This window comes from Phoenix dactylifera, unplaced genomic scaffold, assembly GCF_009389715.1.
Source record: "Phoenix dactylifera cultivar Barhee BC4 unplaced genomic scaffold, palm_55x_up_171113_PBpolish2nd_filt_p 000568F, whole genome shotgun sequence".
Lineage (NCBI taxonomy): Eukaryota > Viridiplantae > Streptophyta > Magnoliopsida > Arecales > Arecaceae > Phoenix > Phoenix dactylifera.
This window is the reverse complement of record NW_024067972.1, coordinates 41,886-69,204: the sequence shown is the minus strand read 5'-3', so window position 1 is coordinate 69,204 and position 27,319 is coordinate 41,886. Positions and strand designations below refer to the sequence as shown.

Genomic DNA, 27,319 nt, shown 5'->3' with positions numbered 1-27,319 from the left:
CTATGATGGGGAGGATCGTACTGGTGCGTTCTGTACTTTCATCTGTTCCTATTTATCTTCTATCCCACGTCGATATTCCGGTGTCAGTCTTGAGGTCCCTTGAGCAGTTGTTCAGGGAGTTTATCTGGGGGAGGAGGAGCGGCAGAGGCGGGATCCACTTGGTGGCCTGGGAGAGTGTTTGCCAGCCGACCAGTGCCGGGGGGCTGGGAGTGCAGTCTTTGATGACGAGACGGGAGGTGTTAGCGGCGAGGTATGCAGCCAGATTTGTGCTTGAGCCAGAGAGTATGTGGTCCTCATTGATGAGGGCCAAATATGGTGTCTTGGTGCCTGGGGGGCGGATGGAGCGTCACCACTCTCCGATATGGCGAGTGATGTGTGCCAGGGCTATGGTGGTACTTTCGGAGATCAGATGGGTGATTGGTGACGGACACTCGATAGATGTGCTGGAGGATAGCTGGGTGACTGATTGGCCGATATGTCGTCTGCCGACCATGGTGGACTCTGCGAGACTAGCTGGGTGCAGGGTCAGGGATCTGCTGGATTCTGAGGGGAGTCATTGGAGGGTGGGGTTGATCAGGGAGGTGTTTGGTGAGCAGTTGGCGGAGTTGATTTTGGCCTTGCCAATTCCCTCTGGAGGGGTGTCGGATAGGCTGCTTTGGACTCCGACGGGGCGGTCGCGGGTGAGGGCCAGGGATCTTTGTGCGTTGTTCTGCAGGACGCCAGCGCGACAGATCGTGGGAGGATGGATATGGAGATTACGGATTCACCCACGGGTGGCACTTTTCATCTGGAAGGTGGCTTGGGGATGTCTCCCGACGAGGAGTTTGCTTGCTTGGCGTGGTATGGGGGTATCTCAGTTTTGTGAGACGTGTGGTGATATCGTAGAGACCATTGAGCATGTTCTCCTACTGTGCCCTAGAGCTCGACAGATATGGCAGTGTTCTTCGGTTCCCTTGATTGATGCGGTAGTCTAGACGCAGGATCTGCTGCGGATGCTGAGAGATTCCATGTGTAGGCCCAGGTTGGCAGCAGAGGGGATTATGAGGGCGTACCTGTCTTATCACATTTGGTTGGATAGGAACGCAGGCATATTTGAGGGGAGGCGGGGGCTTCCGAGGATGGTGGTGGACAGAGCGGCACGACATGCGAGGGAGGTTATGGTGACTGCCACTGAGTTTTCTTCTGGGATGGCCAGGGACACCTGGGATTCTCCTTACGCTGTTTCAGCGCCCCTTTTTGTTACTGTCTCTTGGGTACCCCCACCCCTTGGCTATCTCAAAGTAAACTTCGATGGCAGTAGGTCACTAGACGGTTTTGACTGGAGGGGTCGGCTTTGTGATTAGGGATCACGGTGGTAGATTGGTGGTTGCTGGTGGGCGTCGGACACCTGGGATTACAGTTGTTGGTGCGGAGCTACGGGCGGCTTGGGAGGAATTATCCTATGCCAGGCAGGTCCTTGGCGCCGAGCGAGTGTTCCTCGAGGGAGACTCTGCGGTGGTGATCGATTGGATCCGGGGGATGGACAGGTACGGCGACGGTCACCCCCTCATTCGGGAGACTCGGAGGATGGCTCAGATGATGGTCGGTTTCCAGATTGGTCATGTATTTAGAGAGGCGAACAGGGCCGCAGACTGGGTCGCCTCTTTTGTGGCCCGGCATTCCGGGGATGTTTTGTGGACGTCTACTGTAGACGCTCCTTCTTCTCTGTTGTCTTTTATTTCTACGGACATGGCAGGCTGTACTCATGTTAGATCTATATGAATGAGTAGCCGTTTTTACCAAAAAAAAAAAAAAAAAAAGAACTTATTATTTTTGGCCAAATATTGGCTATCTTGGTAGTAACATTATGATGATAAGAGATTTTTTTAATCCCAATATTGTTTGATATATGTAACCATGTCGTCAACTACTTCCAATCTTTTTGTATATGCTTGGTTGTTACTGTTACAGTTTACATGTAGGCACATTACGTCATGTTGACAACACCAAAAAGACCTGATTAGAATAAAATTATGTTCATGAAAATACCAAAAAGCATCACACATGATGTTGTATTATGCTGCATAGATTGGTATCATCTAATACGTGCATACATATATACAAATATTTATACATATACATAAATATATACATTTACATACATATACATATACACATACATATATATACATATTTATACATATATATATACATATATTGTATGATACATACATATACATATACACATACATATATATACATATTTATACATATATATATATACATATATTGTATGAGTCCGTGAGGCCCCTACTTTACGAAGCTTGGCAAGGTTTTACATTCCGGTTTTGTTACCTGTATTGATTCGAAACCCAACTGATACATGCCATGCTTAGTGTCCATATGGTACATCCCTTGGTACTGATGCTCAGTATGTGCGGTGTACTAGCTATTAGTTCTCTCCTAGTACGGTTATTTCCCTATTCTAGCCAGTAGTTTCCTATATGGAGAACCTTGATATAAATAAATACATAAATCTCTTTTACCCAAATATAGTGGTGATTGCAGATAGGAGTAGCAATCTAGTTGGGTCGGGTCAAAAGTTTGTCAACCCGAACTCGACCTGTTTATTAAATAGGTCAAAAATTTAGATATGAATATGACTTGTTTATTAAACAAATAACCTAACCTAACCTACATAACCCATTTACTAAGTGGATCAAATCAAATTAAATGGGTTAAGTTGGTTTTTAACAGATTAATGGACTTAAATGGGTTAAACAATTTAAGTGGGTCGAGTTAAATAGAATAGAAATGGTTAAGTAGGTTTAAACGGGTTAAACATGTCTTAGATGGGTTAAATGGATCAGATCATGACCCGACCCAATTATTAAATGGGTCAAAATAAGTTAAACGGTTTAAAGGTCTAAACTTGAACCCGACTTGTTTGATAAACGGGTCTATATGGGTTGATCTACTTATGACCCAAACCCATTTATGTCAAATCCGGACCTGCTTAAAGTCGGTTGTTTGCGGGGTGGGTCATAAATTACCAGCTCTAATTGTCCATAACCAAAGGATAATTATTTTCCAAATAAAATAAATAAAGCATAAATTTCAAGAAGGTGTATTCCGTATTAAATGTGAGCTTTGAACTTCACATAAATACATTAAGTTTATGGTGAAAAACATTTTAGATCATTTGACTTTTGTAGATACTGGAAACCAGGTTTTATGATTCAGGTTTTTGATAATGTTGTCCCTCTTGCTGGTTGACATTAGAATCTGTCCAACCAATTATCATAGTTTCTTAGATATGAAATTAAAAGGAAAGTCTTAATTATAATGCATTTCATAATTTAATATTTGTCATCTTCAAATATCAGTTCAACTTTCATGCAAGGTATCTAAAGCTAATGCTTTCTTGAAGTTCACTATCTGTCGCCTGTTGTACTATAGCTGGAACTTGAGCAGATTGGGTCAGATTGAGGGCAAACCCTTACCCAACCCAAAAATCCAGCCAATCTGATCACACCCTATCTTAAGCTAAATTCTGGTTGGGTTGGGTCGTGTTGGGCTACGTTAATTAGATTGGGTTGAGGCCTTAACCATTCATCAATTTTGATGGCACACGTACACATAATTTAACAAGACCAAAGACATAACTATATAAAACATGTAACTAATAAAAACCATAAATATGAATTATTGATTTATTTATATATTGGACTGGGTTAGGTTGAGTCGGGTCAGTTTGAGTTTGGCTTGGATTATAGCTCAATCCTAACCAAACCCAATTTAAGGTCAGGTTGGAGTTTTTCACTCCAGGTAGGACCCAAATTAATAAAAGCTCAACCCAACCCTACATAATGAGTGGGTTGGGTGGGCTGGTTCAGGTTGAGCCTGACCCAATCTATACCCCTACCTTGTACTATTTTTCCCTATTATTACTATTAAAAATCCTCATTGAAATTAAGATTGTATTTTGATCCTAAAGAAGACTTATGAAATGCTGTACCTAGCACTCTAGAAGAACAATTGAGCTAATAACTAACTTATAAAGTTCATTTTTGTAAATGATAAATAGTTATTGGTCATGATCATCTTTGTTGTCACTCACATTCCAACAAACATCATGTATCTTTATCAGATAGTATTCTTCTGGAATCTTCTATGATACATTCTTTTTTCCATAACCTTATCCAAATTTTTCATAGGATCCCTTATGGATGGTATTGTTTTGGAAACCTCAAGAATATTGCAGACCATTATACCAAGATAACTCCCTTTTTTATTGCTATGATGCAATTACAATGATCACATGGTAATTTAGTTTCCTATTACTCCACTAGTTAACCCCAAGAAATCATTGATGCTATATTTCAAACCCCTGCAAAATTACGTATTAGAGAGTATAATACCACAGTATAGTTCTGTGTACTCTGGCCAAGAAGTCATGCATACATTCTGCACTAAATGATACTGGTTTCTTTTTCTTTTGATAATGTAAGTGCTTTGATTATTTTTGATTACTGCAACTTACCAGGTGATTTTTGAAGGGGTATATGCATTGCACCCTGATATACGGAAATCACTCGACTTATGGATTGCTGTTGTAAGATTTCCTGGATCTCCATGTCTTAGTCTTCTTTAAAATCTCTTTTTAATATGCTTATTTAATAACAAGTATTCATCTCTTTCTTTTTGTGTTAATGTAAGGTGGGTGGAGTACATTCACATCTTATTGCAAGAGTTCAAAGGGACAAGAGTCGTGTTGGCTGTTCTATATCTCAGAATGAAGTTATGACAACAGTATTTCCTATGTTTCAGCAGCATATTGAACCACATCTTGTACATGCACATGTTAGTACAACAGAACTTTTTTGACTTGTCACATCAATTCTAGCTCTTGTAATAATTCCAATTTCTCTGCAACTTGTAGTTTTTTATTCTCTATTTTATCTTCAGAAAACAGTGTAAAAGAGGTTAATTTTATAGTTTCTGCTTGCAGCTCAAAATTCGAAATGATTTTGATCCTGTACTTTCTCCCGAAAGTTCACTATTTGTACTGAAAAGCAATAAGCAGGTGAGTTATCAGAATATTGCTTTTGTATTCATAAATTTTGCACCATGTGCTTATTATTCTCAACTTGTTTGGCATATATTAGGTGACATACCAAGATATATTGAAGTTACTCGACCCTGGCAAAGTTTGCAGCTCTGTGCAGAATTTCATTGATATATATTTAGGGCTCCCTGGAGCATTTTCGAATGGGCAGGTAGCAGAAAGTGAATGCATACGTGTTAGAATTTGTGAAGGAAGATTTGCATTGTTGATACGAGAGGTCAGTAGACAAAATTATATCTTGTTATGTGGTGCCTGCTACTTGCATGCAAGACCCTAACCTGGATTTCTTGTCTCCATGCTTCAGCCAATAAGGGAAGGAAACTTTATTATACAACCAAAAGTGGATTTTGATATCAGTGTTACTACTGTTGCAGGTCTTCTTAAACTTGGGTAAGTTTTATAAGTTCTGCTGGGTTATCCATTCTGCCAGTGTTTTCTCCCATCTCTCTCTCTCTCTAAACTTTTCTCTCATTTCTCCCTTCCCTTTCTCTATTATGCTAGTCTATATAGCATGACATCACAATTTGATGCTTTATTCTTTTGCTTCTTATTCTTCAACCTCATTTCTCTAATTTATTTCATTTAACCAAATCTTCTTCTCTCAAACAGTGTTACATTTCTTGATACTATTGCAATATCAGATAGAAAGTAGAAACCAAAGAAGAAAAGGAAGAAAAGAAGGGAAAGAAACTGGAAGTGTAGAAGAGAATAGAGAAAGAAAAGAGGGCAGATGGATGTGCAGGAGAGGAAGGGGCTGTTACAGAGTCTTAGTTCCTAATTGTGTGATGCAATTTTATCATATTAGGAGTTTGGCCAGCTTGTTAAGAAAAAGGTCTGATACTCGGCTGATATTCAGCTTCATCCCTAGATCTTGCAAACACTTCTTTTCAAAGTAGCAAGATTACCCTGACTCCTTTGTCAAACAAAGTCCTATGCATAATTTCTTTATGAGGATCTTAAGGATTTCCCATAAAATGATTGATATCGCACAGCATTGGTTTTGTCTAGACTTTTGATGGTTGGTTAGATGAGCTATCAAAAGATTGTCCAATCATTGTCTAGACTGTAAGTGGCTCTCCTTGATCAACAAACAACATCATGTTAATATTTATATGAGTATCTGCAGGCCTGCAGTTTAGAAGTCCTGAATCCTTGAGATTGATGATGAACTCCTTGAAGAAGCATTACTCCCTTTTGAGAATGTGCTGATTTGAACTTTGATCTGTTTCATTCTCGTATGGAAAACTTGATGGTGGTTGTACAAAAAGGGAATAGGTACGGAAATGAAGATCCTAATCTCACTCAATATAATGCAAAGCCATAGCAACTCAAATTAAGCTGGAGCAAGAGCTCTGTACTCTGCTTCTTTCTTGATCTTGATACCATAGACTATTTCCTGTTTTTCCAAGTAACCAAATCCCATCCACCTGCCCCCAGAACAAATGTACAATATCTAGAGTCTGACCTATCATTGGGGAGAACCAGCCCAGTCAGCATCTTAGTATCTCGAAACTTTTATGTCCGCTCTTGCACAGCACGATATCGCTTAACAAGTGCCTTTTGAGATACATCAAAATATGATACATTACCTCAAGACGAGGACTATGAATAACTTGGCTAATCACACCTGCATGATTGATATCCAGTAATTATCAAGAATATCAATCATTCTACTAGCATACGATACATATATACACAATTATGGTGCTCCAATGGACAACATACATTTGTTAGTTTCACCTGTAAGTGTTTGTAAATGTTTACAGGCAAGAAGTTCAAAATGTATCATTTAGGAGTCTGTAAATGTTTGTACCTGTTAGTTGCAAACTTTCTATGTAAATGAGCCTCCTCATTCCTAGAATGGGCAACTTAAATTTCCCAAAAAAACAATGAATCTATCCTAAATCTTTGTTCTTAAAACTCTTCTGCAACAAGTACTGCAAAAATTCTCTCTGTTAGTGGTGGGTAATCCCCTGTAACAATGTCCTTAAAATATAAGGAAAATTTTACCTCAAGATGTCTTTTTGAGAGGGAGCGATCAGCTTGACTTCTAAAACCAAAAGCAAATAGAGCATGATTGAACTTGTTATGCTAGGCATGCGGAAATCATTTTAAATAAATTGATTCTTTGCTTCACACACAAATACTGAACCTTTACATGGAGAAAAACCAAGGTTGGATCCATATAAACCTTTTTGCATGGGTCTCCATGTAAGAAAGCACTCTTCATATCAAGCTGAAGCATGGAACATGTAATATTAATAGGTATTCAGATTACCAATCAAACAGAGTTGAGCTTTAGTACTTGATACAAAATTTTAAATCATTTTACTCCATAGGTCTGGATATGGCCCTTGGTTACTAGCATGCTTTGTAACTCTCAACAGAATCATCATGTATAGTTGATTATATACACAGTGACATATAGTGGTAGGTTTTCCCTTGGGGAAAGACACATAATGCCATGTTTTTTTCTTTTTTCTTGTAGTGCTTATATTTCATCCACCATATCCTTTTTCTAGTTAGGATGTAAGAGTACTTCTTAAGAAGTCCTCAATAGATTTAGAAGAGAGTGCAAGAGAAAAGGACTTGTGCATAGGAGAAACTAAGCCAAATGAAACAAAGCTACCAATGGGATGAGAGATACAAGTTCTCTTTTGTTTTGGAAGAGCAGTGGATAAATCATCATTAATAATAGGAGTACATGTAGAATTGATACCTATACCTAGATCTCCAAATAGGTTCGTTGATTCACTGAGAGCCATGTCTTTGGTGCCATATTCTTCTTTCCCTTAGTGTGGACAATAATTTAAGGAGACTCCTGACTCGTGATATGTGAGAAAAGGAACTCCTTACAATAAAATACATCGGATATGTATTCTCCTTTTTAGTCCAATTTAATTATCACATTATGTTAACAAACCTCTTGATTCCAAAAGCTTAAGTTGTTAGGAAATGAGCCCCTTTACATGCTGCCTAGACTATTCACATGGAGGGATAATGATGCAGCGGGAAAGGGAAAAGGGTGATTTGATTGATGAGGTTGGACTTTGAAGATTAACATGCAGATAGAAGTAAACTGGATTGAAGTACCTGTTGGCTTCACCCTATGCTGCATCAAATAAACAAGTTGAGATGAGATGAGATATTGCAATAAAAGATTGACTTGGAAGGAATTTGGTTCCACAATCTTTGACAACCTCGGCTTTGAAACCATGTTAATTAACCACTTGACTTCATAACCTTAAGTTACAAAGAAATGGGCCAACAACATATTTATTATGACATATCATACAATATGAAAATTGACACGGCTGTGGGATATTATATGTACAGACATCAATGAGCTTTATTGACAATATCAGACTATATCACAGGCTTTTCTATTCAAAATGCTGAAATATAGACTGTTTAATTGCTTAGGTGATTTAATTAAAAAATATATCTTGATTGTTTGAAAGACTTGTTTAAGTTCGTATCTTTCTGCCTATTTCCTACAAGCTTTCCAACAACACAAGATGGCTACGAGTAGTTTTTTATTCCAAAAATCCATTAAATGTTTAGGTAGCCCCGAAGGGACTCTATATTCGCAAATCCATTTTACCCTACTTCAAAGGTCTAATGATCCTGGATCCAAGTGCCGATTAGCATGGTGGTGTGGCATTAGCAGCATAATATGCATCTTGTTGTCATGTGTAGCACCAACAAGGTACCAGTTGTGTGCCAATATGTTGTTGTGCTTGTGAATTTTTCCAAGCATGCTAGTATTGGCATGGAATGACGCATTAGATACATTGTTTCTTGATTTTTTATCTGAAACTCTAAAACTCAGAGTGGAACTTCTGAAATTGAAACTTCACAAACCTGGCTAAAACTGAGATCAAACTGAGCATTTGGACCTTTACGTTTGCGTGCATGCATGTGAAGTAACTCAAACATTAGCATGTGAGACTGCAAAGGCCATTAAATATTTTGAAAATATAGATCTATGATTATTGTATTGATGTTTTGAAATATGACCATTTATGTTTGATGTATGAAATTTGAATGGTATTTTCTTCTGTAGATATTTTACTCGGTTATATCTTATTTTAATATATAATGTTTATTTATTAGTTTTAACATGCAGGTGTTGCCTAGCTTTACCTTTAGCTTTATTTACTAGAATTTTAACTGGATTTTACTATTGGGATATAATAATCCTAGGAGATGCAAATACAGCTCTACAAAAGTTAACTAACTCCTAGATGAGCAAACTTCATCAATGTATCGATCATTTACCTTGTTAGTTGGGCTTGCAGTAGTTTTCCTTGGTTTTTCTTTCTTGTGGCTATATATGGGTCTCATCTATATCAAGTTCTTCACTTGCTTGCACTCATGTTCTGCTATCTTTCTTTCATTTTGTTGTACCAGTTATCAAGCAGTTGCATATATTGAAGCTTCTGCATTAATTTACCAAGATAAAAAGGCAAGCATTTTTCCTTATTTTATATCTCCATCATATCCCATTTATGCATTTATTTACCCATTTAATATGACGTGCTAATCAATTATTTTAAATTCATCGGTCTTTGGTTTGTTAAAATTGATATGTCCATCTGGTACATATTTAATTCAGGTAGGTCTGCAACTATCTGAAGATTCTGTTTGACATCTTTGATTACCTTCAAAAAAATATTTTTTGGGCTTAATAAACTAATCTATAGTTTTCATTTGCTATCATCATTGATTTTATGTTGAAAATCCATGGATTACACAAACAAATACCTGGTGTTTTGTTATTTTTGGAACCAACCCTGTAGCTTTTCAAAACATTATTAATTCATCCTACAAGGGGATCTTTTAATTATTGCCTTTATTTTGCAAATTACTTTGCATTATTATCTAATGAAGCCTCACACTTTAATCGAGGGATACAATTTTTGTGTTATGTGGCCAAGGTTCATGGTACAATTTTTATTTTGCTCTTTGGCTTATAATCATTGTCACAGAATGAATGAAATTACCTATATGAAACCCACGCCTTCTTCCCACTTAATTTTTTTCTTTCCAAATCTAGGGAAACTTGGGAGTACTCTCCTGTAGCACTATTTTGTCATTGAAAGTGATGCTCTGCTAAAGACATCATTTGCATGACATACTTAATATGACAGTAGCTTTTTTTCTTTGCTATGCATATTGGTGGTGTTTTTTGTTAGCATGAGATGTATGCCTAGGTATTATCAAAGAAACTAGTGCATTTCTTTTGGCAATTGAGTAAGAGGCGAGGGCCTAGTTTCTTGTTTCTTGTATCAATGACATCTAGGAATGGGCTTCAATGACACACGGCAGCTAGTTACACATGGTGTCCATAAGATGGTGGCAGCCTTTCTCACTTGTCAGAGTGATGACTCTACCATGTACGTAACACTTGGATCTGTAACTACACATTAATAGGCTCACATGAGAGCAAGTCTAGTTGATACCACACTATCAAGAGTGACTATATTTTTGTGGTATGATGATTTCTGCATGTTCCTGACATGAGGGATCCATGTGCACTAATATCAATCATTGGCACTTTGATGACTTGATTGTGTATCAAGTTACAATTTCTTATTTAATGGTCCATTTGGCGTACGTGATTGTTATTGAGGACCAGTTAGATGCCCAATAAACCATTACTTATTAAACGAGAATAGTTGGATTTAGTTGAAAGGACTAATTAGACTATTTATGCTAGTGCTGGTGGTTTAGCAATGTACTTGATATACTAATGTCTCACAAAATATGTACACAACATATTTATGTTTTGCGAAAATGGATTTCTTCAACGAAATTTTTTTTTATTCTAATGTTAGATGAAGCTACAGGACCCAATGGATTAAATGCACATAATATACGAGTTAGATAGTGCTAATGTTATCCATCTTTTGAAGACTGAAAGGAGGTTTTGTTATTGCAGTGGAACAAAGTGCAAATAGTTGTCTCATCACATGGAGGACTTACCTTATTGCACTTCCTTTTTTTTTATTTTCTGAAATACATTATAGTGTCATTGTCCCAAATACTAAGAACCAAAGTGCAAGGGTCATATGAGATGCCATGAGTCTTGTAGTTATTGATTACTCTCATATCAAATAGCCCTTGAATAAAAATCCTAAAGTCAACTTGAGTGATCCTATGAGCTTATTTATTGATATAACTTGTTTTAAAACCCTTGGGTTCACCTACCAGAGCCTATTATCATAAGTTTTTTACCCCTTGGAGCACTACGGAATAGTTCTGGATACAAGTGACTAGGCCATTAAACATGTCAGCAGTGCACAAGGGTACTCACTATTTCTTGTGGGACCAAGGACTAGCCTGCCCATGGGTTTCCATCGGGAGGAAAAACTGCATTCTCCTACTTCTCTCCTTTCTTTCATCTTCCATGTATAAAGTGGGTGACTTGAAAGCCCTTACTTTTTGCATGTGCAAGCAACATAGATTCATGCAGAGATTTATTGTGAATACAAATATTGGTTTATAGACATGCAACTATTAGGCCCCTCTCCTTGTGTTTTTAAAATCAACATACAAGATATTTCTCTTTTCACTTGCATGTTCCTATTTGAGAAAAAAATATTATGCATGCTACCCTTTTTTCTTTAGAATTGGACAGGTAAAGAAATTTCTCGTTCAGTTCTTTAGAATATTTTTAAAATATTCTATTGTTGTGCTCTTTTTCAAAATAGTAGCAAATGGGAACATGCAATGCATGTTTGGAAAAAATAGAACAAAAAAAAAATATAAAAAAAACAAAAGTAAAATAAAAAAATCAAAAATCAAAAATTGAATGTAAAAATTTAATATAAAAAATATGAAAATAAAATAAAAATTTCATAGAAACAAAATTAAAAGATCTGCAAATTTTAAGAGAAGGGGTTGGCAGGAGAGATAAAGAAAGTTCTGGGAGGGGAAAGGATGGGGGGTTAAAAGGTTTTCTTTTATTAAGTGCACGGTATTTGGACTTAAACAAAGGGTATTAGAATTCAAAGTGAATGGTCTTTCTAAGATTTTATAGTGGTCACCTCTCAAGATTTTGCACTAAATTGTATAAGGTAGATGTCAGGTCAATTTTTGGTTTTAAAAATGTTATTATAATTTACTGGATTGTTCTTGAGCCAGATAGATGGTGTAAGTGTTATTAAGGATAGAGTTTGCAGAATTTTGTTTGTTTGGATACTGAGATCTGTACCAGCCAGCTATCGGTTCGGTATCATATCGACATTTGGTAATTGGTACGGTCAGGCATGCCTGTTCCTCATCAGCATGCATTTTTTTATTTTTTATTTTTTTATGTTTAATGATGTTTTTTGAAGTTTTTGAGTGATTTGAACATCAATTTGATGTTTTTTATGTTTTTTGACATTCTTTAATGTGTTTTTTCTTTTTTTCATGCTTCTTGTATGTAAAATGACTATAATTTTAATGGTATATGTAATTGAAGTACATAAATCATTATATTGATAACAAAAATCAATCAAATATAGAATATAAAGCTAATTTAAATACATACCGACTTGTGAAATCTTATGGAGTGGCAATGTCTCTCATAGATGTCATGGTCATCTTTGTATGCAGGGCTTGACCCAATTCTCTATTCACATGCCCCCCCTCCCCCGCCCCTCCCCCTCCTCGGGCTCCTATAAAGCTCGTTTGGCCGCCGTGAGGTATGCAGTTGAGATAGTACCTACACGTGCTATGAGTGATGGTATTCTGGGAGGAGTTATTTGTCCAATACTGCATCTCTGAAGCGACCCATCCGAATATGCTGGTAACAAATTCTGACTTGTAAGATGCTCCAGGCTAAATTGGATAGTAGCCATTGGAGGATGATGTGTCTAAAGCATCATATCCATAAGGGAAGTAGCTGGCTTGTGGGTAATAGGATTTCATATAGAATTCTGAACCTGAAAGGTTGAGAGATCCTACCCCACATGCTGTCATCTGCAACAGCCTCTTATTCAAAAAATTATTTCGAGCTTAGATCCATGTAGCACCCCACCATGGATATTACATATATTTTTCTCAGCCCATGGGCATGCATGGAAAGCCACTTATTTTTTAGTTTTATTCAAATTTAGGCCTATGTCGCTATTCACATGCTCATGCGCAAACTTGAATAAAATGACATGAAATTTTCATGGAGAGCGACATTCATATTCCTAACATACTTCTGATTTTACAGTGAATCCAATTTTTTTTTAATTTAAAAATTTATAGATGAATGAAAATCTAAGATCTTGGTGTCATCATGTAGATCTTTCGTAGTACAACATACCAAAAATATAAAAAAATAAACACGCTCTTCCCTTAACACGCTCAAATCCTCAAAAATGGCTAGATCTTGCCAATTTTCAAATCTTTTTTTTTTGAAAAAAGGGGTTTTGAGAGGGTTAGAAGGTGTTAAGAGCTCATATGGAAGGTATCAGTTCCCCCAATTATTGGACTAGGGCAGGCGCTACACATTTCCGAACTGAGGCGAATCACCCGGTTCGCACTAGTACCGCATCGAACTGCGTGGTTCGGTGTGGTTGGGTCTATTTTCGAGTCGAGGAGGGGAACCATCCTGGTTCCTCTCAGATATGGTGTATACATGGTACCATCCTGATCGTGAATCAGGTGGTTTGACCTTGTTAGAAGACATGGTAGATAATATGTTAGCAAACATGGCAGTCAAAGAATGATTCCAATAGGAGATACTTTGTTCAAGGACTGCCGAATCGGGCCGAATCGCCTGGTTCGGACAGTGCCAAGCCGAAACCTAGTCGGTTCGACTAATATTTTTGGTTTCGGCCCTGTACTGCTCGGAACTCCTATAGAACCAGCTAGAACCAGTCCCTTACCAACTGGAACTGGCCGGTAAGTGTCCGAACGGCCGGAACTAGTCGGTTCGATGCAGACTCAGTGCGAACTGGCCGGTTGGCACCGAGTCAACTCGGTTCTGAACCAGGTTGATACTGTTCCTTGAATGATTGCCACTTGATGGTTGTTGGGAAGGCCCGAGAAGGCCTTCCCAACACATTTGAAAGCGGCGAAGGCCCAACACATTTGAAAGTGGCTCCGCCGCTTCTCCTTCCCAAATACTCCAAAAATTTCACCGATTTAGGCTATCAGAAGGAAGATCCAAAATAAATAAGGTGTGCTTTCTCTCACCTATCTCATTTTCTTCTATTTTTTGGGAGGGAAGGCTTGAAAAAATAGCTTAAAAGTTACAAAATAAAAAAAATTATGCTAAAATTTTTGATTTTTGCTTGATTTTTTTATATGTTGTAAATCTATGGACGATCTATACGCTGACATAAAATTTTTTAATTTTTTGATAATATATAAATTTTAAAAATGCAAAATATATTTTCAGATTAAAAAATAAATTATTTTTTTTAAATAAATAAAAATTTAAAAATTTAAATTTAGAAATGTATTTAGGGGTAGGCAAGCTACTCTCTATAAAAATTTGGTGTCTATTTTTTCAAGTTTTGATGCGATCATGCGCACCAATTTTAGATATCGGTATGTATATTGGACTTTAAATATATATAATTGATTGTATTTTTTAAAAATTTTTACGTCAGTACTTGATTTGAGGATATTTTATGTTGTAAATTGTAGAATGCAATATCTCAGTAATAATTTTATGATTTATATTATTTTAAAGCAATAAGATGCATCATCTAGGTTAAACCGAAATCATAGAAACATAAAAAAATCAAAAAAAATTAAAATATTAAATTAAACTTAAAATTATTGAAAAAAATTAAAAAGAGTGATTACCAATTAAATATTCTTGAAAACTCCAAAAATAATTGACCGGCACATCTTGTTCGTACCGGTTCGGTATGGTAGCGAACCGGTACTAAATCTTACCGGACGCCGATCAATATGGATCTCGATACTGGTTTAGCAGATTTTGCCTATGTTTAAAGCAAAGAAAGCAGAACCGTCCCGAACCGAACAGTTCTGCCCGTTCCGAGCCATACCAGTGGCTTAACGGTACAGTTTCGGCGCGAAAAATGGTTCGTTGCCGGAGACAGAGAAGAATAGTAAAAGAGAGCGAGCATGGGAGGGAGGAGTGGCGGTGGATGCCGGCGGAGGGTTGCGGGGGGCTGGCGGAGGCTGCAGGGGGGAGGGGGCTCAGCCTCCGCCCGACAGCCCTCTGCCGGCGTCTGCCGCCGCTCCTCCCTCCCTCTCTTGCTCGCTCTCTTCTCCTTCTCCGACTTCGGCAGATTTTTTCTCTCGGTACGGACCCGGCACGGCCTGTACCGACTCGTGCTGCCAGACAACCGGTATGGTGCCCGGTATCGCCACATTAGACCTTGGTTTAAAGTGATTGAGTTATATGGAGACAAAAAAAAGATGGTCTAAGCAAATGCTCTAATATCCATTGATTTGAAAAACTATTGGAATAAGATGGTATGGTTGGTACCATGGTATGCTGAATCGGCCCATACCGGCCGGTTCAACCCATACCGGTCTGTTCCTGACTGGTTCAGTATAGCGGTGGCAAACGGCTCCGGCCCCTCAGGCCAGAATCGAGCGGTACGGAGGGCGTACCGGTGCGAACCGGTCTCCGGTATAGTGGTGGCAAACGGTTCTGGCCCCTCAGGTCAGAACCGAGTGGTACGGAGGGCGTATCAGTGCAAACCGGTCTGGTATAGCGGTGGCAAACGGTTCTAGCCCCTCAGGTCAGAACCGAGCGGTACGGAGGGCGTACCGGTGCGAACCGGTCTCCAGACCGGTTCCCACCGGTACAAGCCCGATACCGCCCTATCCACAGCGCACTGCACGCTGTGTTGCCCGTTCGGCACTGGTTTGACCGGTACCGAATCGATAATGAACCAGTCCGGTAGACGATCGGTACGTCTACCGGTATCGGTTCGGCATACCTTGGTGGGTACTATATCGCCATGAGAATTTGACACTGCTATGAGTGTTGGGACATTGAAACCCTATATATTGGATGTACCGGTCCATACCGATGCATGCATCGGCATGTTTTTTGAAGCTATTAATTTCGATATGTATTGCCATTACGAATATTGTATTGTTCTGTTTTAAAAGTTGTACGAGGTTTGATATTGATATATAAAACCTTTTTTTACCTTTGGTATATACTCTGAGGATGATCGACAAAGTGCCCCTGAGAGACTATTTTGTTGAAGGTTCATCATAAATTGTTTTTTATCTTGGCCATTCTAAACTATATATAGAGAGAAAGATCTCCTATTGATACTAATTATTTAAATAGAGAAACATATAAAACTCAACTCTGATCTACAGAGAATTACTCTGTCGAATATTTGACATTTATGAGTTGATCTGGCCTTAAAGCATCCCTCTTAGGTATTAGAACATTTCTTTGTGAAGTCATAAGATAAACTCCATTGTGGCTTGGTCATTTTCATCATACTCAACCAACGATAATTGTTCTAAAATATTCAATTTGAGAGTTGAACATTCAATATTTTTTGTAACTGATGAGATATGCCCTGCTTATTTAGTCACTTCTAAAATACCCCCTTCCCGAACATAGATCTTTTAGAGTAATGAGGAAAACAACGTATTGCACCTTCAGCTAAAAAAGAAAAAAACAAATGAAAAGGAAAAGGAAAAGAAAAGTAACAGTAGATGGAATATGAATTATTCAAGCAATACATAAGCCTACTACCAAAGATGAACATATAACATAAATAATTAAAAGGCTAAAAGTATAGAACAATTGATATGAAGTTTTATCAAATTTCTTTTACTAGAGTTTGCCACATGCAATGCATGTGAGGTGGAGACAAACAACACTCATTGAGCAGAGCTGCATGCAAGTAGTTACGGATTTGGTTTTAATAGTAGAAATAGATATTGCATTGGCAATTTATCACCAGTCATCTTAGTTTTCTTATAAAACCCTTTCTACTTCATCCTTTATTTTTATAGGTCACATGTGCCATATGCACATCCACTATAACTAAACAATACATATTTTTCAAATCCTAACATATATTCCTTGAGTAACATCTCTTATTGCACAGTTTTGAAATCTTGCATCCTTACTGACGCTAAATGAAAATATTTTCCTATCAAACTTAGCATTTTATGTCATACTTGTTACTGGCTCTTAAGTGAACCTTCATCATTGTTTGGAAGTGTGTATTGTCTACAAGTGTGTTTGTCCTTAATCATTTTTGTTTCAACATCTATTTAGATACTTATTGAGGTTGATCATCTACAAGCTGCTCCCTCTCCTTACCTTCAAATAAAAGGAACAAATAAGGAAGTAGTTGCAGCTGCTGCTTCAACTCTTAGTTTGGATGGTTCATACACGACCAAGGTTTGCTTCTGAAAAATGGCTGGTGAATGCATATTTGGTTATATCCACAGCAAATTATATTTTTATAACATCATCTTGCTCTTCTCTTCGGACATTTGTAGTGGTCAAGAATGATAACTGCATTTTTTTATATTTTGTAGAGTTATCTTCAAATTATTCTTGAAACTTTGCCAGCTTTTGAGAAAAATTCCTTGGGAATTCATAATCAACAAGCCGCTAGACTGCAGGAACTTGTGGAGTTCATTCAATCCCAGGTTAGTACCACTGTATCTAGTATCTACTATACATTATTCTTATCATTGTGACTGTTCACTGTTCATAAGAAACTATCTAATCAGTCTAGTATGGTTCTGCTATAGTCATTATATTATCCCCATGCTTATCCGCCAACTTGTTGTGTTCTCATGATAATTATCATCAAGTTATGCATGATTTAAAGTTCTCTGTCTTGTCCTTTTCATTTTTGTATGTAATGTTTCTCCATATAAAATTTGCATATAAGACGGTGTTTACAGTTTTTTTTCCTCTTTTTCATGAATTCTGGAGGCATGTTTTGTTATTAGTTATCATTTGGTTTTTTTTTAATGAGCATGGTATAAGTAGTCTATTTCTGATGTCATATTGCTTCAGACCATAAGATTAAGGCCTTATTTGGGAGAAACCGGCAGGATAGGCTAGGAACAGAGCGCTAAGTGGAAGCAAAGTGATTTTGATTTTGATTGTGTGAAACGGTGATTTTGATTGTCGGGATTACACTTTGAAGATTAACATACAAATAGAAGCAAATTGGATTGAAGAATCCTTCATTTGGTGAAGAGAATTCTCTTGAAGGACTTTTTATTAATATCAAAAGGTTGCTCCATGCAGTGTATTAGGCACATATATAGGACATGAATCCTAACCCTAATTCGGGCATTAAACTTGATACGGAATCATAGTCGAAATAGCATTCAATGATAAGGAACCTTGCTAAAATTATTCTATACAAGTATGGAAATCTAGTTAAAATTTGGTACTGTCTCTACTGAAAATTTGTAGGAAAACCCGGTGAAAATCTCTGAATCCGTTGGCTCCTGCAAAACTTGGCATGGTCCAGCTGGTCATAGTGTTCTCCTGCGAATATTTTCTTGTCAAAGTCTTTGCCTGTTAATTTGCTTTCTCCTGCGAAGCTTGGAGTGGTCCAGCTGGTTATAGTACCTGCGAGCTACATCTTGTGTTGCATCAAGAGGGAGGGAACAGGAGTAGGAGAGAGCATGAGGTCGTAGGGCCTGATCTCAGCAGGTCAGAAAAAAGACCACGAGCCTATCCCATTGGATTCTCCTAAATAGGCCCTAAGTATATTCCCTACCAGAAGATCTGGACTTATGAACTTTGTCTTCAATTATTTTTGAAATACAAATTTTATGTCTGTTTATAAATAAAATAGAATCAGTTAGCAAAAAATTTCAATGATACAATTACAAAGAAATTGAATGTTGTTAAATATACTGAAATAGACAAAGTTTGTAATAAATCGATATCCCACTTATAGCACCAAAATCTTACCCTATGTCAATCACATGTTTGTATTTCCATACAATGTCATGGCTAACTGCAATTATACAATTATCTTTTATCTTTAATGCTTATGTTTCACTATGAATCAAACTAGTATAAGCCAATGTTACTCAGCATTGCGTAGCATATTAACCTGACAAATTGTTAAAGTTAGCAGTATATGTGTGACATATCAATTTGCTGAAGATGCAAGTAAACCCAATTTGAAAAGGCAATGCTTTCAAACAATTTTTTCTTAAATGTATTGTTATTTCTGTTCTCACTGCTGTTTAAAAATATGAATTAGAACTTAGAAGTATTCCTCGATGCCTCTCATGGCAAGGTGACTCCTAGCTGCCTCTCCTAGGATCTGTGCAACTCATCCAAGGGTCCTAGCCCTAGGTTGTCAGCTCAACACTTTGTGGTTCAGCATCCTTGTAGTTCAGGACTGATGCATGACAACCCTAGGGAACCTTAGCATGCAATGCCACACACAAATAACAAAACCCTAAAACTCTACAGTGAGCTAGGACCGAAACTAGTGCAATATGATAAAGTAAACTGATATATTTAGAAAACTAATATGTGTAGAAAATTTGTGGGCTATTTACCTGACATGAACACCCCAAGGTATGTTCATATCCATTAGTTCTCCTAAGCTCCCAAACATGGTACGTTGTATCAGCCTGAACCAAACGGTACAGAGCGTACCATATTGCACCGATTTGGTACCGGTATCCGGTACGAGTGGCGTATTGACACTCGGTATACAAAAAAAATTTCATACCATACCGTACCGATACTGTGCTAGTGTGGCACCGGTACGGTGTTCAGTACTGAGACGGTGAACCTTGCTCTTAACACCTCCATCAACTAACATCACCTTCTCAATTTTGTAAACAACTAACCATAGATTTCTAACTGTTAGCCATCTGCCCTGATGTTGTTAGTCTTCAACTAGCTACTTATAGTGGAAATAGTTTTGAAGTGTGGCCCTTGTGAACATGTAATCCTCATCAATGTAAAAGAGATGTGAGAGATGTCCACCCCTGCCACAAATTGGAATGGCTCAATCCTATGCACCAGGGTTGCAAGCTATAATGCACAACTAGTCAGCACATAAAATAAAAGGAACATCCCTGGACTGTGTACCTAAACCATTCTATAGTTGTGCCATTTATGAAGATAGTGAAGCATGGATCGCTTATGCATGCCTGACCCAAGGTCTACAATCTTAGTACTGGATATAACAATGACCAACTGGTACATCCTATAAAGTATATACCTCAATATCAATACTGGATACAAGGGCATATTGAGTCTCTACTAGTATAGTATGATATGCCCCATATCGAGCAATACGGTTAGAGATTGCAAACCTTGCTAAACCCATGCAGTCAACTTTTCCACAATCCTTTTTGGAGCAAGGCCACCTCAACATACTCCCCCTTATGCGATCATATGCTCGTTCGGTGAGCTTGATCACTATGTTCCTGGGCCAATTGATCCAGTTGGAGCTTATCGTTTTCCTATTGAAGAATCGTTTTTTCCAGTTAATGCTATTTCCTCCTAGTCAAGTCAATACATCAAAATAATTAAAAGAAGTTATTTAGAACTTTATTATTATACACCTCATTTTGATTCTGCCAATTGAACAGGGAAAAGATTTTTAATTAAATTGAGTGCTTCGATCAACGACAGAACTCCCGATTTTTCGGAGGTGACTATGTACCAACAAAACTGAGAAAGTGGAGGAGCATTTTGGCGCCTCAGCTTTCGAACGGTTTTTTGGAAAATTTTGCTACCAAGCCTTTTTCTTATTTTTTAGGCAAGAATCCATCTCAGTTTAAGAATTCACCCAATTGGGACATCCATTTAGACCGGTCAACTGTCCACCCAATCAAGTGCAAAAAATACAGTGGAATCACGCAACGCACGCTGCTGGTGTGCTTCCTGCCCACGAGGAAAGAAGAGTGACAAAGGTCTTTCAATAGGCTTTGCTCTTCAGAGGGGAAATCGATTGAATCAATCTTCTGGATAAGCCGGCCGATCCTAAAAAAATGGTCTTCCATTGGACATTTCCATCGCTCAACATTCAATCCGGCCATTCGTCTAGCCCATGGCGAAAAAATTTACCTGGCCACAACAGTAACAGCTAAGATTGTTTATGCCGAGAAAGCTCTCAATACTCGACTAGGCTACCACGGACTATTGGAGAAACAGTCAAAATACAGCATCTGGGGACCGTGCTAGCACTATTGCACTCTATTTTGGAGCGTTTGCCCGAATCCGAGGCCTTGGCAAGCAAGTTTTGTTTGGATTTTATGAAGTTCCTCCTATGTTACCAGCAAGTGGTTTGAAATGGTATGACCAGCCACGAACACCCCTTGCTCTATACTGATGAGATAGGTAGAGGCTTCATATGGTGTGCCGGAATTTTCGCTATCAATTTATATGCAGCATTGCACAAGTTGATTAGTTGAAAGTGTTCTGCAATCATTGGTTTACCTGTTTTGGACCAAGAACAACATAAGTGTTTTCCAAGCCTATGGCATTTGCATCGTTCAAGGAAGTGTTGAACCGCAATATAAATCCCCTTGGTATAATAAACCAGTACCCTTAGAACACCATTGATAACCTATCCATCCCTAGGGCCTTTTTCGAGGTGCAACGATCATAATACTTCCTCGATCTTCTCATCTGTAATAGGCTTAGTGATGTCACGGTTATCAGCCTTAGTAGTGCCACCTTATGAGGGTGGACAATAGGTGTTGATAACTGAGGGCTCAGTGATCTCTAAAATATGATATTATGCCTTCTCAAATCCTGGCTTCATCCTCTGTGCATTCCCCTGACAGAAATCAAATAGAAGTAATTGTATTCTGCCTCCTCACAATAGTTGCTTGATGAAAATATTGTGTTTTAGTTGCCCTCTGGTAGCCAAGTTATGCAGGACTTCTGCCACCATAGCAACTCTTAGTATTGAACAACTAACTGTACTGCGCCAAAAGAGCTATCAACTAAAACTCCTGATCCGGTAACCCTACCAACTTGGCTCCTGCTGATGCATCTTGAGAATTTGTGACTCAAGCTCTTATGCAGGAACTTGTAGGTCGCCAATCACTTTTGAGTTCCACCTCTTAGCTTAAAGGAACCCCGGCAAGGTGCCACTCAAGCCATTCAGGCTATGATCGGCTTTGACCAAAATTGTTCAAACCAGAGAGGGTGGGGGTGCATGCTAACCAACAATTCCACCTCTATCGACATGGGATGCTGATCTAATGCCACACTAGGAAGATGTCGAAACTCAACCTATGGGAACATTTGAAGCCAATGACCTGTAGCAAAGCCCGATCGATAAGTCCCCATACAGATGCGCGACTTGTCCTATAGTTACACCGTGTAAGTATTGGCACTGTAAACCCCAAATATACAAGTGCGGTGTTGGAGACAGAAATGAAGTCATGCACCTTCTGGGCTAAACTAAATTCTTTCCTCATTTACCTTGTGGATCAAGGATAATTAAAACCATCCAAAACAAGCCTTCAACGACTAAGGCCAATTACCATAGAGACCTTGCTTGGTGATTTGAAGCATGGTTGAGCATTTGCTTGCCATGGACTGGTTGTTTTTTATTTGCACGGATTCAGTGCTAGCAGAGTATTAAGTTTGGAAAACCTTACAGGCTACAGACAATTTGGTATGAGATTTCAGAACCAATAAGGAGCATTATCCAGCTCATTTTTGCTTCAAAACTGAGGGCAGCTACATGTACTTTAGTCCAAGCATTGGAGCAAAGGGGTCAGGTAAGAAGGAGATTCGCCCGAAGTAATTCCAAGCGTAGTTGAACGTACTGAACGGCAGGTACGATGCTGCTCTGGATAATCGGGGCTGAAAGTAGACCAGGGCTACATTTTTATGTGAAAGTAGGGAGTAATTAAGACCTGTATTTAATTTTTGTGAACTTCAAAATTATCAAATATCAACACGAAAAGTGATAGAGGAAGTAATCATTGCGGTTTTGCCCCAGAACGCTAATGGACCGATAGGTGCCGGACGAGATTAATGCGGGCACACCGGAGATTTCATAAGCGCCAGGGAGTCGGAGATCTTCTCTTGACCCAAAGAGTCATTGATGGTAAGTCGTCACAAATAAATGCTTGTCATCGTTGTGTGGATGAGAGCAGAACGCTTGCTGGAGATTTTATATGCACTAGGGAACCAGAGATCTTCTCTTGACCCAAGGAGCCATTGATGGTAAGTCGTCACCAATAACTTGTGCTCTCTCAGGTGCTATATACATGCTCGAGCCACCTGTTCTCTCCCCGTCCGATGTACCGGTTCTCCAACTCTGACATTTTCTCTACCATTCTCTGTACATTGTCTTCTACTTTGAACTCAATAGCCGGATGTCGAGGCGTGGCGGTGGCGGCCGTCGGGGAGGCAGCGATTACTACAGGGAGGCGCAGCTCGGAGCTTCGTCCTTTGGCCAGTGGGGAGGAGGCCGCGGCGGTAGAGGCGGCGGAGGCAGAGGATGGGGTGGCGGCGAAGGTGGCCTGGTGGCTATGGAGAAGGGTACGCTCCGCCACCTTGAGCACAGGAGCGCCACAAAATTCTTGTTATTTTTGGCTAAAGTGCGCCACAAAATTCTTCAATGTAAAAGGTAGAGCACCAGCAGTGTACAAGCTTTTCCTTCCATCGTAAACAGGCATCTGCCTGCCTAAGTGGGTGGGAGTCCTTATACAATGTCACAAGCTTGCTGATTACATTTCTATTGCTAGTCCTGGATATCGATTTCAGGTTGATTGAAACTTAATCGATCCATGAAAACAAAAACTTAGATCAAAGCTGACCCTTCTCTCTTCGACAACGCCTGCTCCTTTGATCTCTTAATGGGATTATGAGTGGCCAACCATGGCCTGAACAATAGTCGAGTTGGTAAGGAACTCAAAATTGACATCTTCTTTGAAGTCCCCAACACTGAACCAGCCATAATTGAGGTTGCCTCCTCAGATGCAATGTTCTTTGGGGTTACGATATTCCCCTGCCGCCCCTCTAAAAATTTATATTCCTCTTGGTTGTTCCCTATACACCGGCATTTGAAGCATACATCCTCATATTTTCATCGACAAAGGTAGGATCCAAAACCAGGATGGGCAAAACCGTCCCGAACCGGGCGGTTGGGGTCGTATCGAGCCATCCTGGTGGCGGACTAGGACGGTTACGACAACGGAAATGAAATCCGTCATTGGAGGGGGAGAAGGAGAAGGAAAGAGAGGAAAAGAGAGCGAGTAGGAGAGGGAGGGAGAGGGAGAGGGAGAGGAAGAGAGAAAGGTGGAGGCCGGCCGGCGAAGGCTGGCGCCGCGGAGCCCTCCTCCGCCTCCTCTGCCAGGTCGCCAGCCCTCCATTGGCCTTCTGCCAGCCTCCACCATCCTCCTCTCTCCCTCCCTCTCTTTTTCTCTCTCATTCGCCCTCTCCCCTACCTCCTCTACTGTGTCAATAAGGGGCAGCACGGAACGGTACAAGGCATATCGTTTCATGCCACTGGGCAACCAGTTCGAGCCTCGGTTTTGGCACACAAACCCCGCCCAAAACCCTTATCCTACAGCCCAACTGTTATCCCCAATAATAATGGCTTGGATATGTCTATATGGATGCATGCTCTTGCGGTTACATTCATAAGTCAATGGCCAATGGCATCCTTTTAGCAACTGCAATATTTTGGATCACCTCCCTATCCCAATATTCCCATGGGACATGCAAGATCTACACCCATACCACAATCATCCAGTTAGCATCCGCCGTTAGCATAAGTTCGGGCTTCCATGGCTCTAATGCCAAAACTTGTTCCACAACTTTTATCAGTCCTTCCATACACACATGCAGCATATAGTCTTGAATTTGAACCTATGTATAAAGGGCGATCTAGTACATAAGGCTCCTACCACTATAGAGTTTAGGGAGGGTTAGGTGTACCGACCTTATCCCCGTATGCAGAGAGGTTGTTTCTGTAGTTTAAGCTCATGACACTTGGGTCACAATGGACTAATCTTATAATAGCGCTAAGGCTCTCCTCCTCTATATACCTATATGTATATCAACAGGACCTTCTAAAGTTTCGAACTCATTTGGAACCCTCCAATGAAGTCAGAGTTCCCAAGCAACAAAACCTAGAGAAAGCCTTGGCCCAAGAAAATGACCCAAAAGGCATCATTTTTGTGGGAGCAAACTTGATGTTCTGCGTGAACCAAGGTTCGTTGTACCGGTACCAGTCGGCGTACCGGTGGCGGCCCGGACTGGTCCGTACCGGTTCCGTACTGATGGCGGTACGGACCGGTACGGCAGACCATGGCGTGAACCTTACATAAAGATGCTCAATCTCTTCCAGGGTCATAGCTTGAGTTTTCCAAGGAAAAAAGGTTTTTCTTTTTTCTACCACTATCGACATAGTCCTCAACGAGCTAGCAAACACTCATTTGCCCACTTCCCCACCTCCAATAGAGGAGAATCCTCACCCTACACCCCAGGTTTACTCCTGGTAGGGCATGTATTCAATAAATCTTTGCTCCCTATACCCCAGCACTCGGTTCACTAGTTACCATTCTTCTCTCCATGTTTTGATGTTTTAATGATGCAGTACGAATTTATGTGGAAAACATTTTGAAGAAAGCCATACCTTGCACCTCAAATCCTATAAATTTCATTCTTTTTCCTGCTTCTTACCTCATGCACTACCATGTTTCCAACACAAACACCAATGCATTGATCATACGACTAAGTCTACCTACCAGAAAAAAATTCAAATCATAAGACAAGTATTTGGTTTTTAACATTAGCTTATTTTGGAAATAGGCCCCATAGTTACTGGTTTCATAGTTCATTCTCATTTTTTAATTATAAAGAGCATTATGCAGGCAGGAAATTTGAGTTCAGAATGTTCTCCAAGCAAAGGAATTTCATCAACAGAGTGCATAATTGAAGATCTACAATCTAGGATCAAGAAGCTAGAGAGGTGGAATACAGTCAATTTGGTAATTTCTTTTTGCACGGTTATCTTGATTATTTCCTGAACTTATTATACTAGGGAATAGATTATGTGCTGCAAACCACTGATCCATTATTTAGTTGCGTACATTTGTTTAGGCTTATCATGTGTTTGTGCTTTCACAGGTTTTCTGGACCTTTTTGTTGTCTGCTTTTGTTGGTTATTCACTGTACCAAAGGAAGCGTCACTGACCAGGATTACTAACTAAACTGACAGCAGAGAATTTACATGATCTACAAACAGATTTGCATCTATGAGGGCCTCAAATCCTAAGAGGTGCTGGAGGATCACTGTAGTAATGGACTTTGATTTTCTTTTGATCGAGTTAATCTTAAGTTTTCATGTGCCTCCAATTATGCTTTTTTACAGGTTTTGAGGGCGCTTGCCACCTTGGAGGTGACGTGGAGGATGTATATGACTCCCATAATCTAGATTGGCTTTCTTTCAAATGACCTTTATGCTTCCTCAGCATGATTGTATTTGGAACATTCATGTGGCACTCACCCTGCTTATCACAATCCTGAGAAAATTTTCGGTGACAGAATTAAGCACCAGGATACAGAATGTTGGGCAAGCCATTTACCAACTGCAAATTTTCAGCTATTCTAATCTATTGCAAAGGAGAGAACAAGTCCTAGTGCCAGAAAGTATATTTTCTTGCAGATTTGACGTTAGGGGAGAAGGGTTTTCATCGAAAATGTCACTGTTTGCTATTTAGTTTTTTTAAATTTCAAACTCAAGACTCTAGCTATTCTGCTGACCAGTCTCCTGCGGGTATTGTAACATGGAAGGAACAATCTTGGACATTAACTCAGAAAATAACCATTTTTTTTAGTGCAATGCTATTGCTAGAACTTCTTTCACTGCTTCTAGAGAAGTGAATTATTTTTTTGTCAACATTGGTTATCAGCGGGACCCTGGATTGAGCTCGCATACTCAGGCGCTAGGCCTCTAGGTCTCTCCCTTCCAACTGTGATGGCAGCGTCCATGACCAGGCCTGATATCAACCATCTTCCTCATCTTTGAAAGTCTGTGCAGCTGTGTGTTTACTCTCATCTCTATGTGCTGAAAAAATTTTGGATACTTACCAAAAAAAAAAAAAATCTTCTTAACTAGTTTTTTTACTAAGGTTTCAGATCGTTACAGATAATATCATCAAATATTTAATTATTCAATTCTTTTTTTGATCTAAAATGGAGGGAGTGAGTAACTTCTCCCAAACTTTATTGAAAGAAAAGACATATTTACAAGGAGGCTGGTAATTATACACGTAGAGAAGACA

General features: G+C 39.2%; 1 protein-coding gene across 2 annotated transcripts in view; it reads left to right on the top strand.

The window, feature by feature from the left end:
• LOC103719926 overlaps positions 1–26,900 on the top strand; it is a 50,680-nt gene extending 23,780 nt beyond the window's left edge. The window contains exons 17-27 of one of the 2 annotated variants that reach the window (XM_008809410.3): positions 4,526–4,594; positions 4,699–4,842; positions 4,991–5,065; positions 5,148–5,324; positions 5,412–5,497; positions 9,521–9,575; positions 17,331–17,456; positions 17,597–17,710; positions 25,907–26,023; positions 26,163–26,313; positions 26,407–26,900. In XM_008809410.3, coding sequence (XP_008807632.1) covers positions 4,526–4,594; positions 4,699–4,842; positions 4,991–5,065; positions 5,148–5,324; positions 5,412–5,497; positions 9,521–9,575; positions 17,331–17,456; positions 17,597–17,710; positions 25,907–26,023; positions 26,163–26,228 — 1,029 coding nt within the window. In that variant the 3' untranslated portion in view covers positions 26,229–26,313; positions 26,407–26,900. Of the gene's footprint in view, positions 1–4,525; positions 4,595–4,698; positions 4,843–4,990; positions 5,066–5,147; positions 5,325–5,411; positions 5,498–9,520; positions 9,576–17,330; positions 17,457–17,596; positions 17,711–25,894; positions 26,024–26,162; positions 26,314–26,406 lie in introns of both variants that reach the window. The other variant, XM_039119548.1, reaches the window with a different exon arrangement.
• Positions 26,901–27,319: the final 419 nt, after the last annotated feature.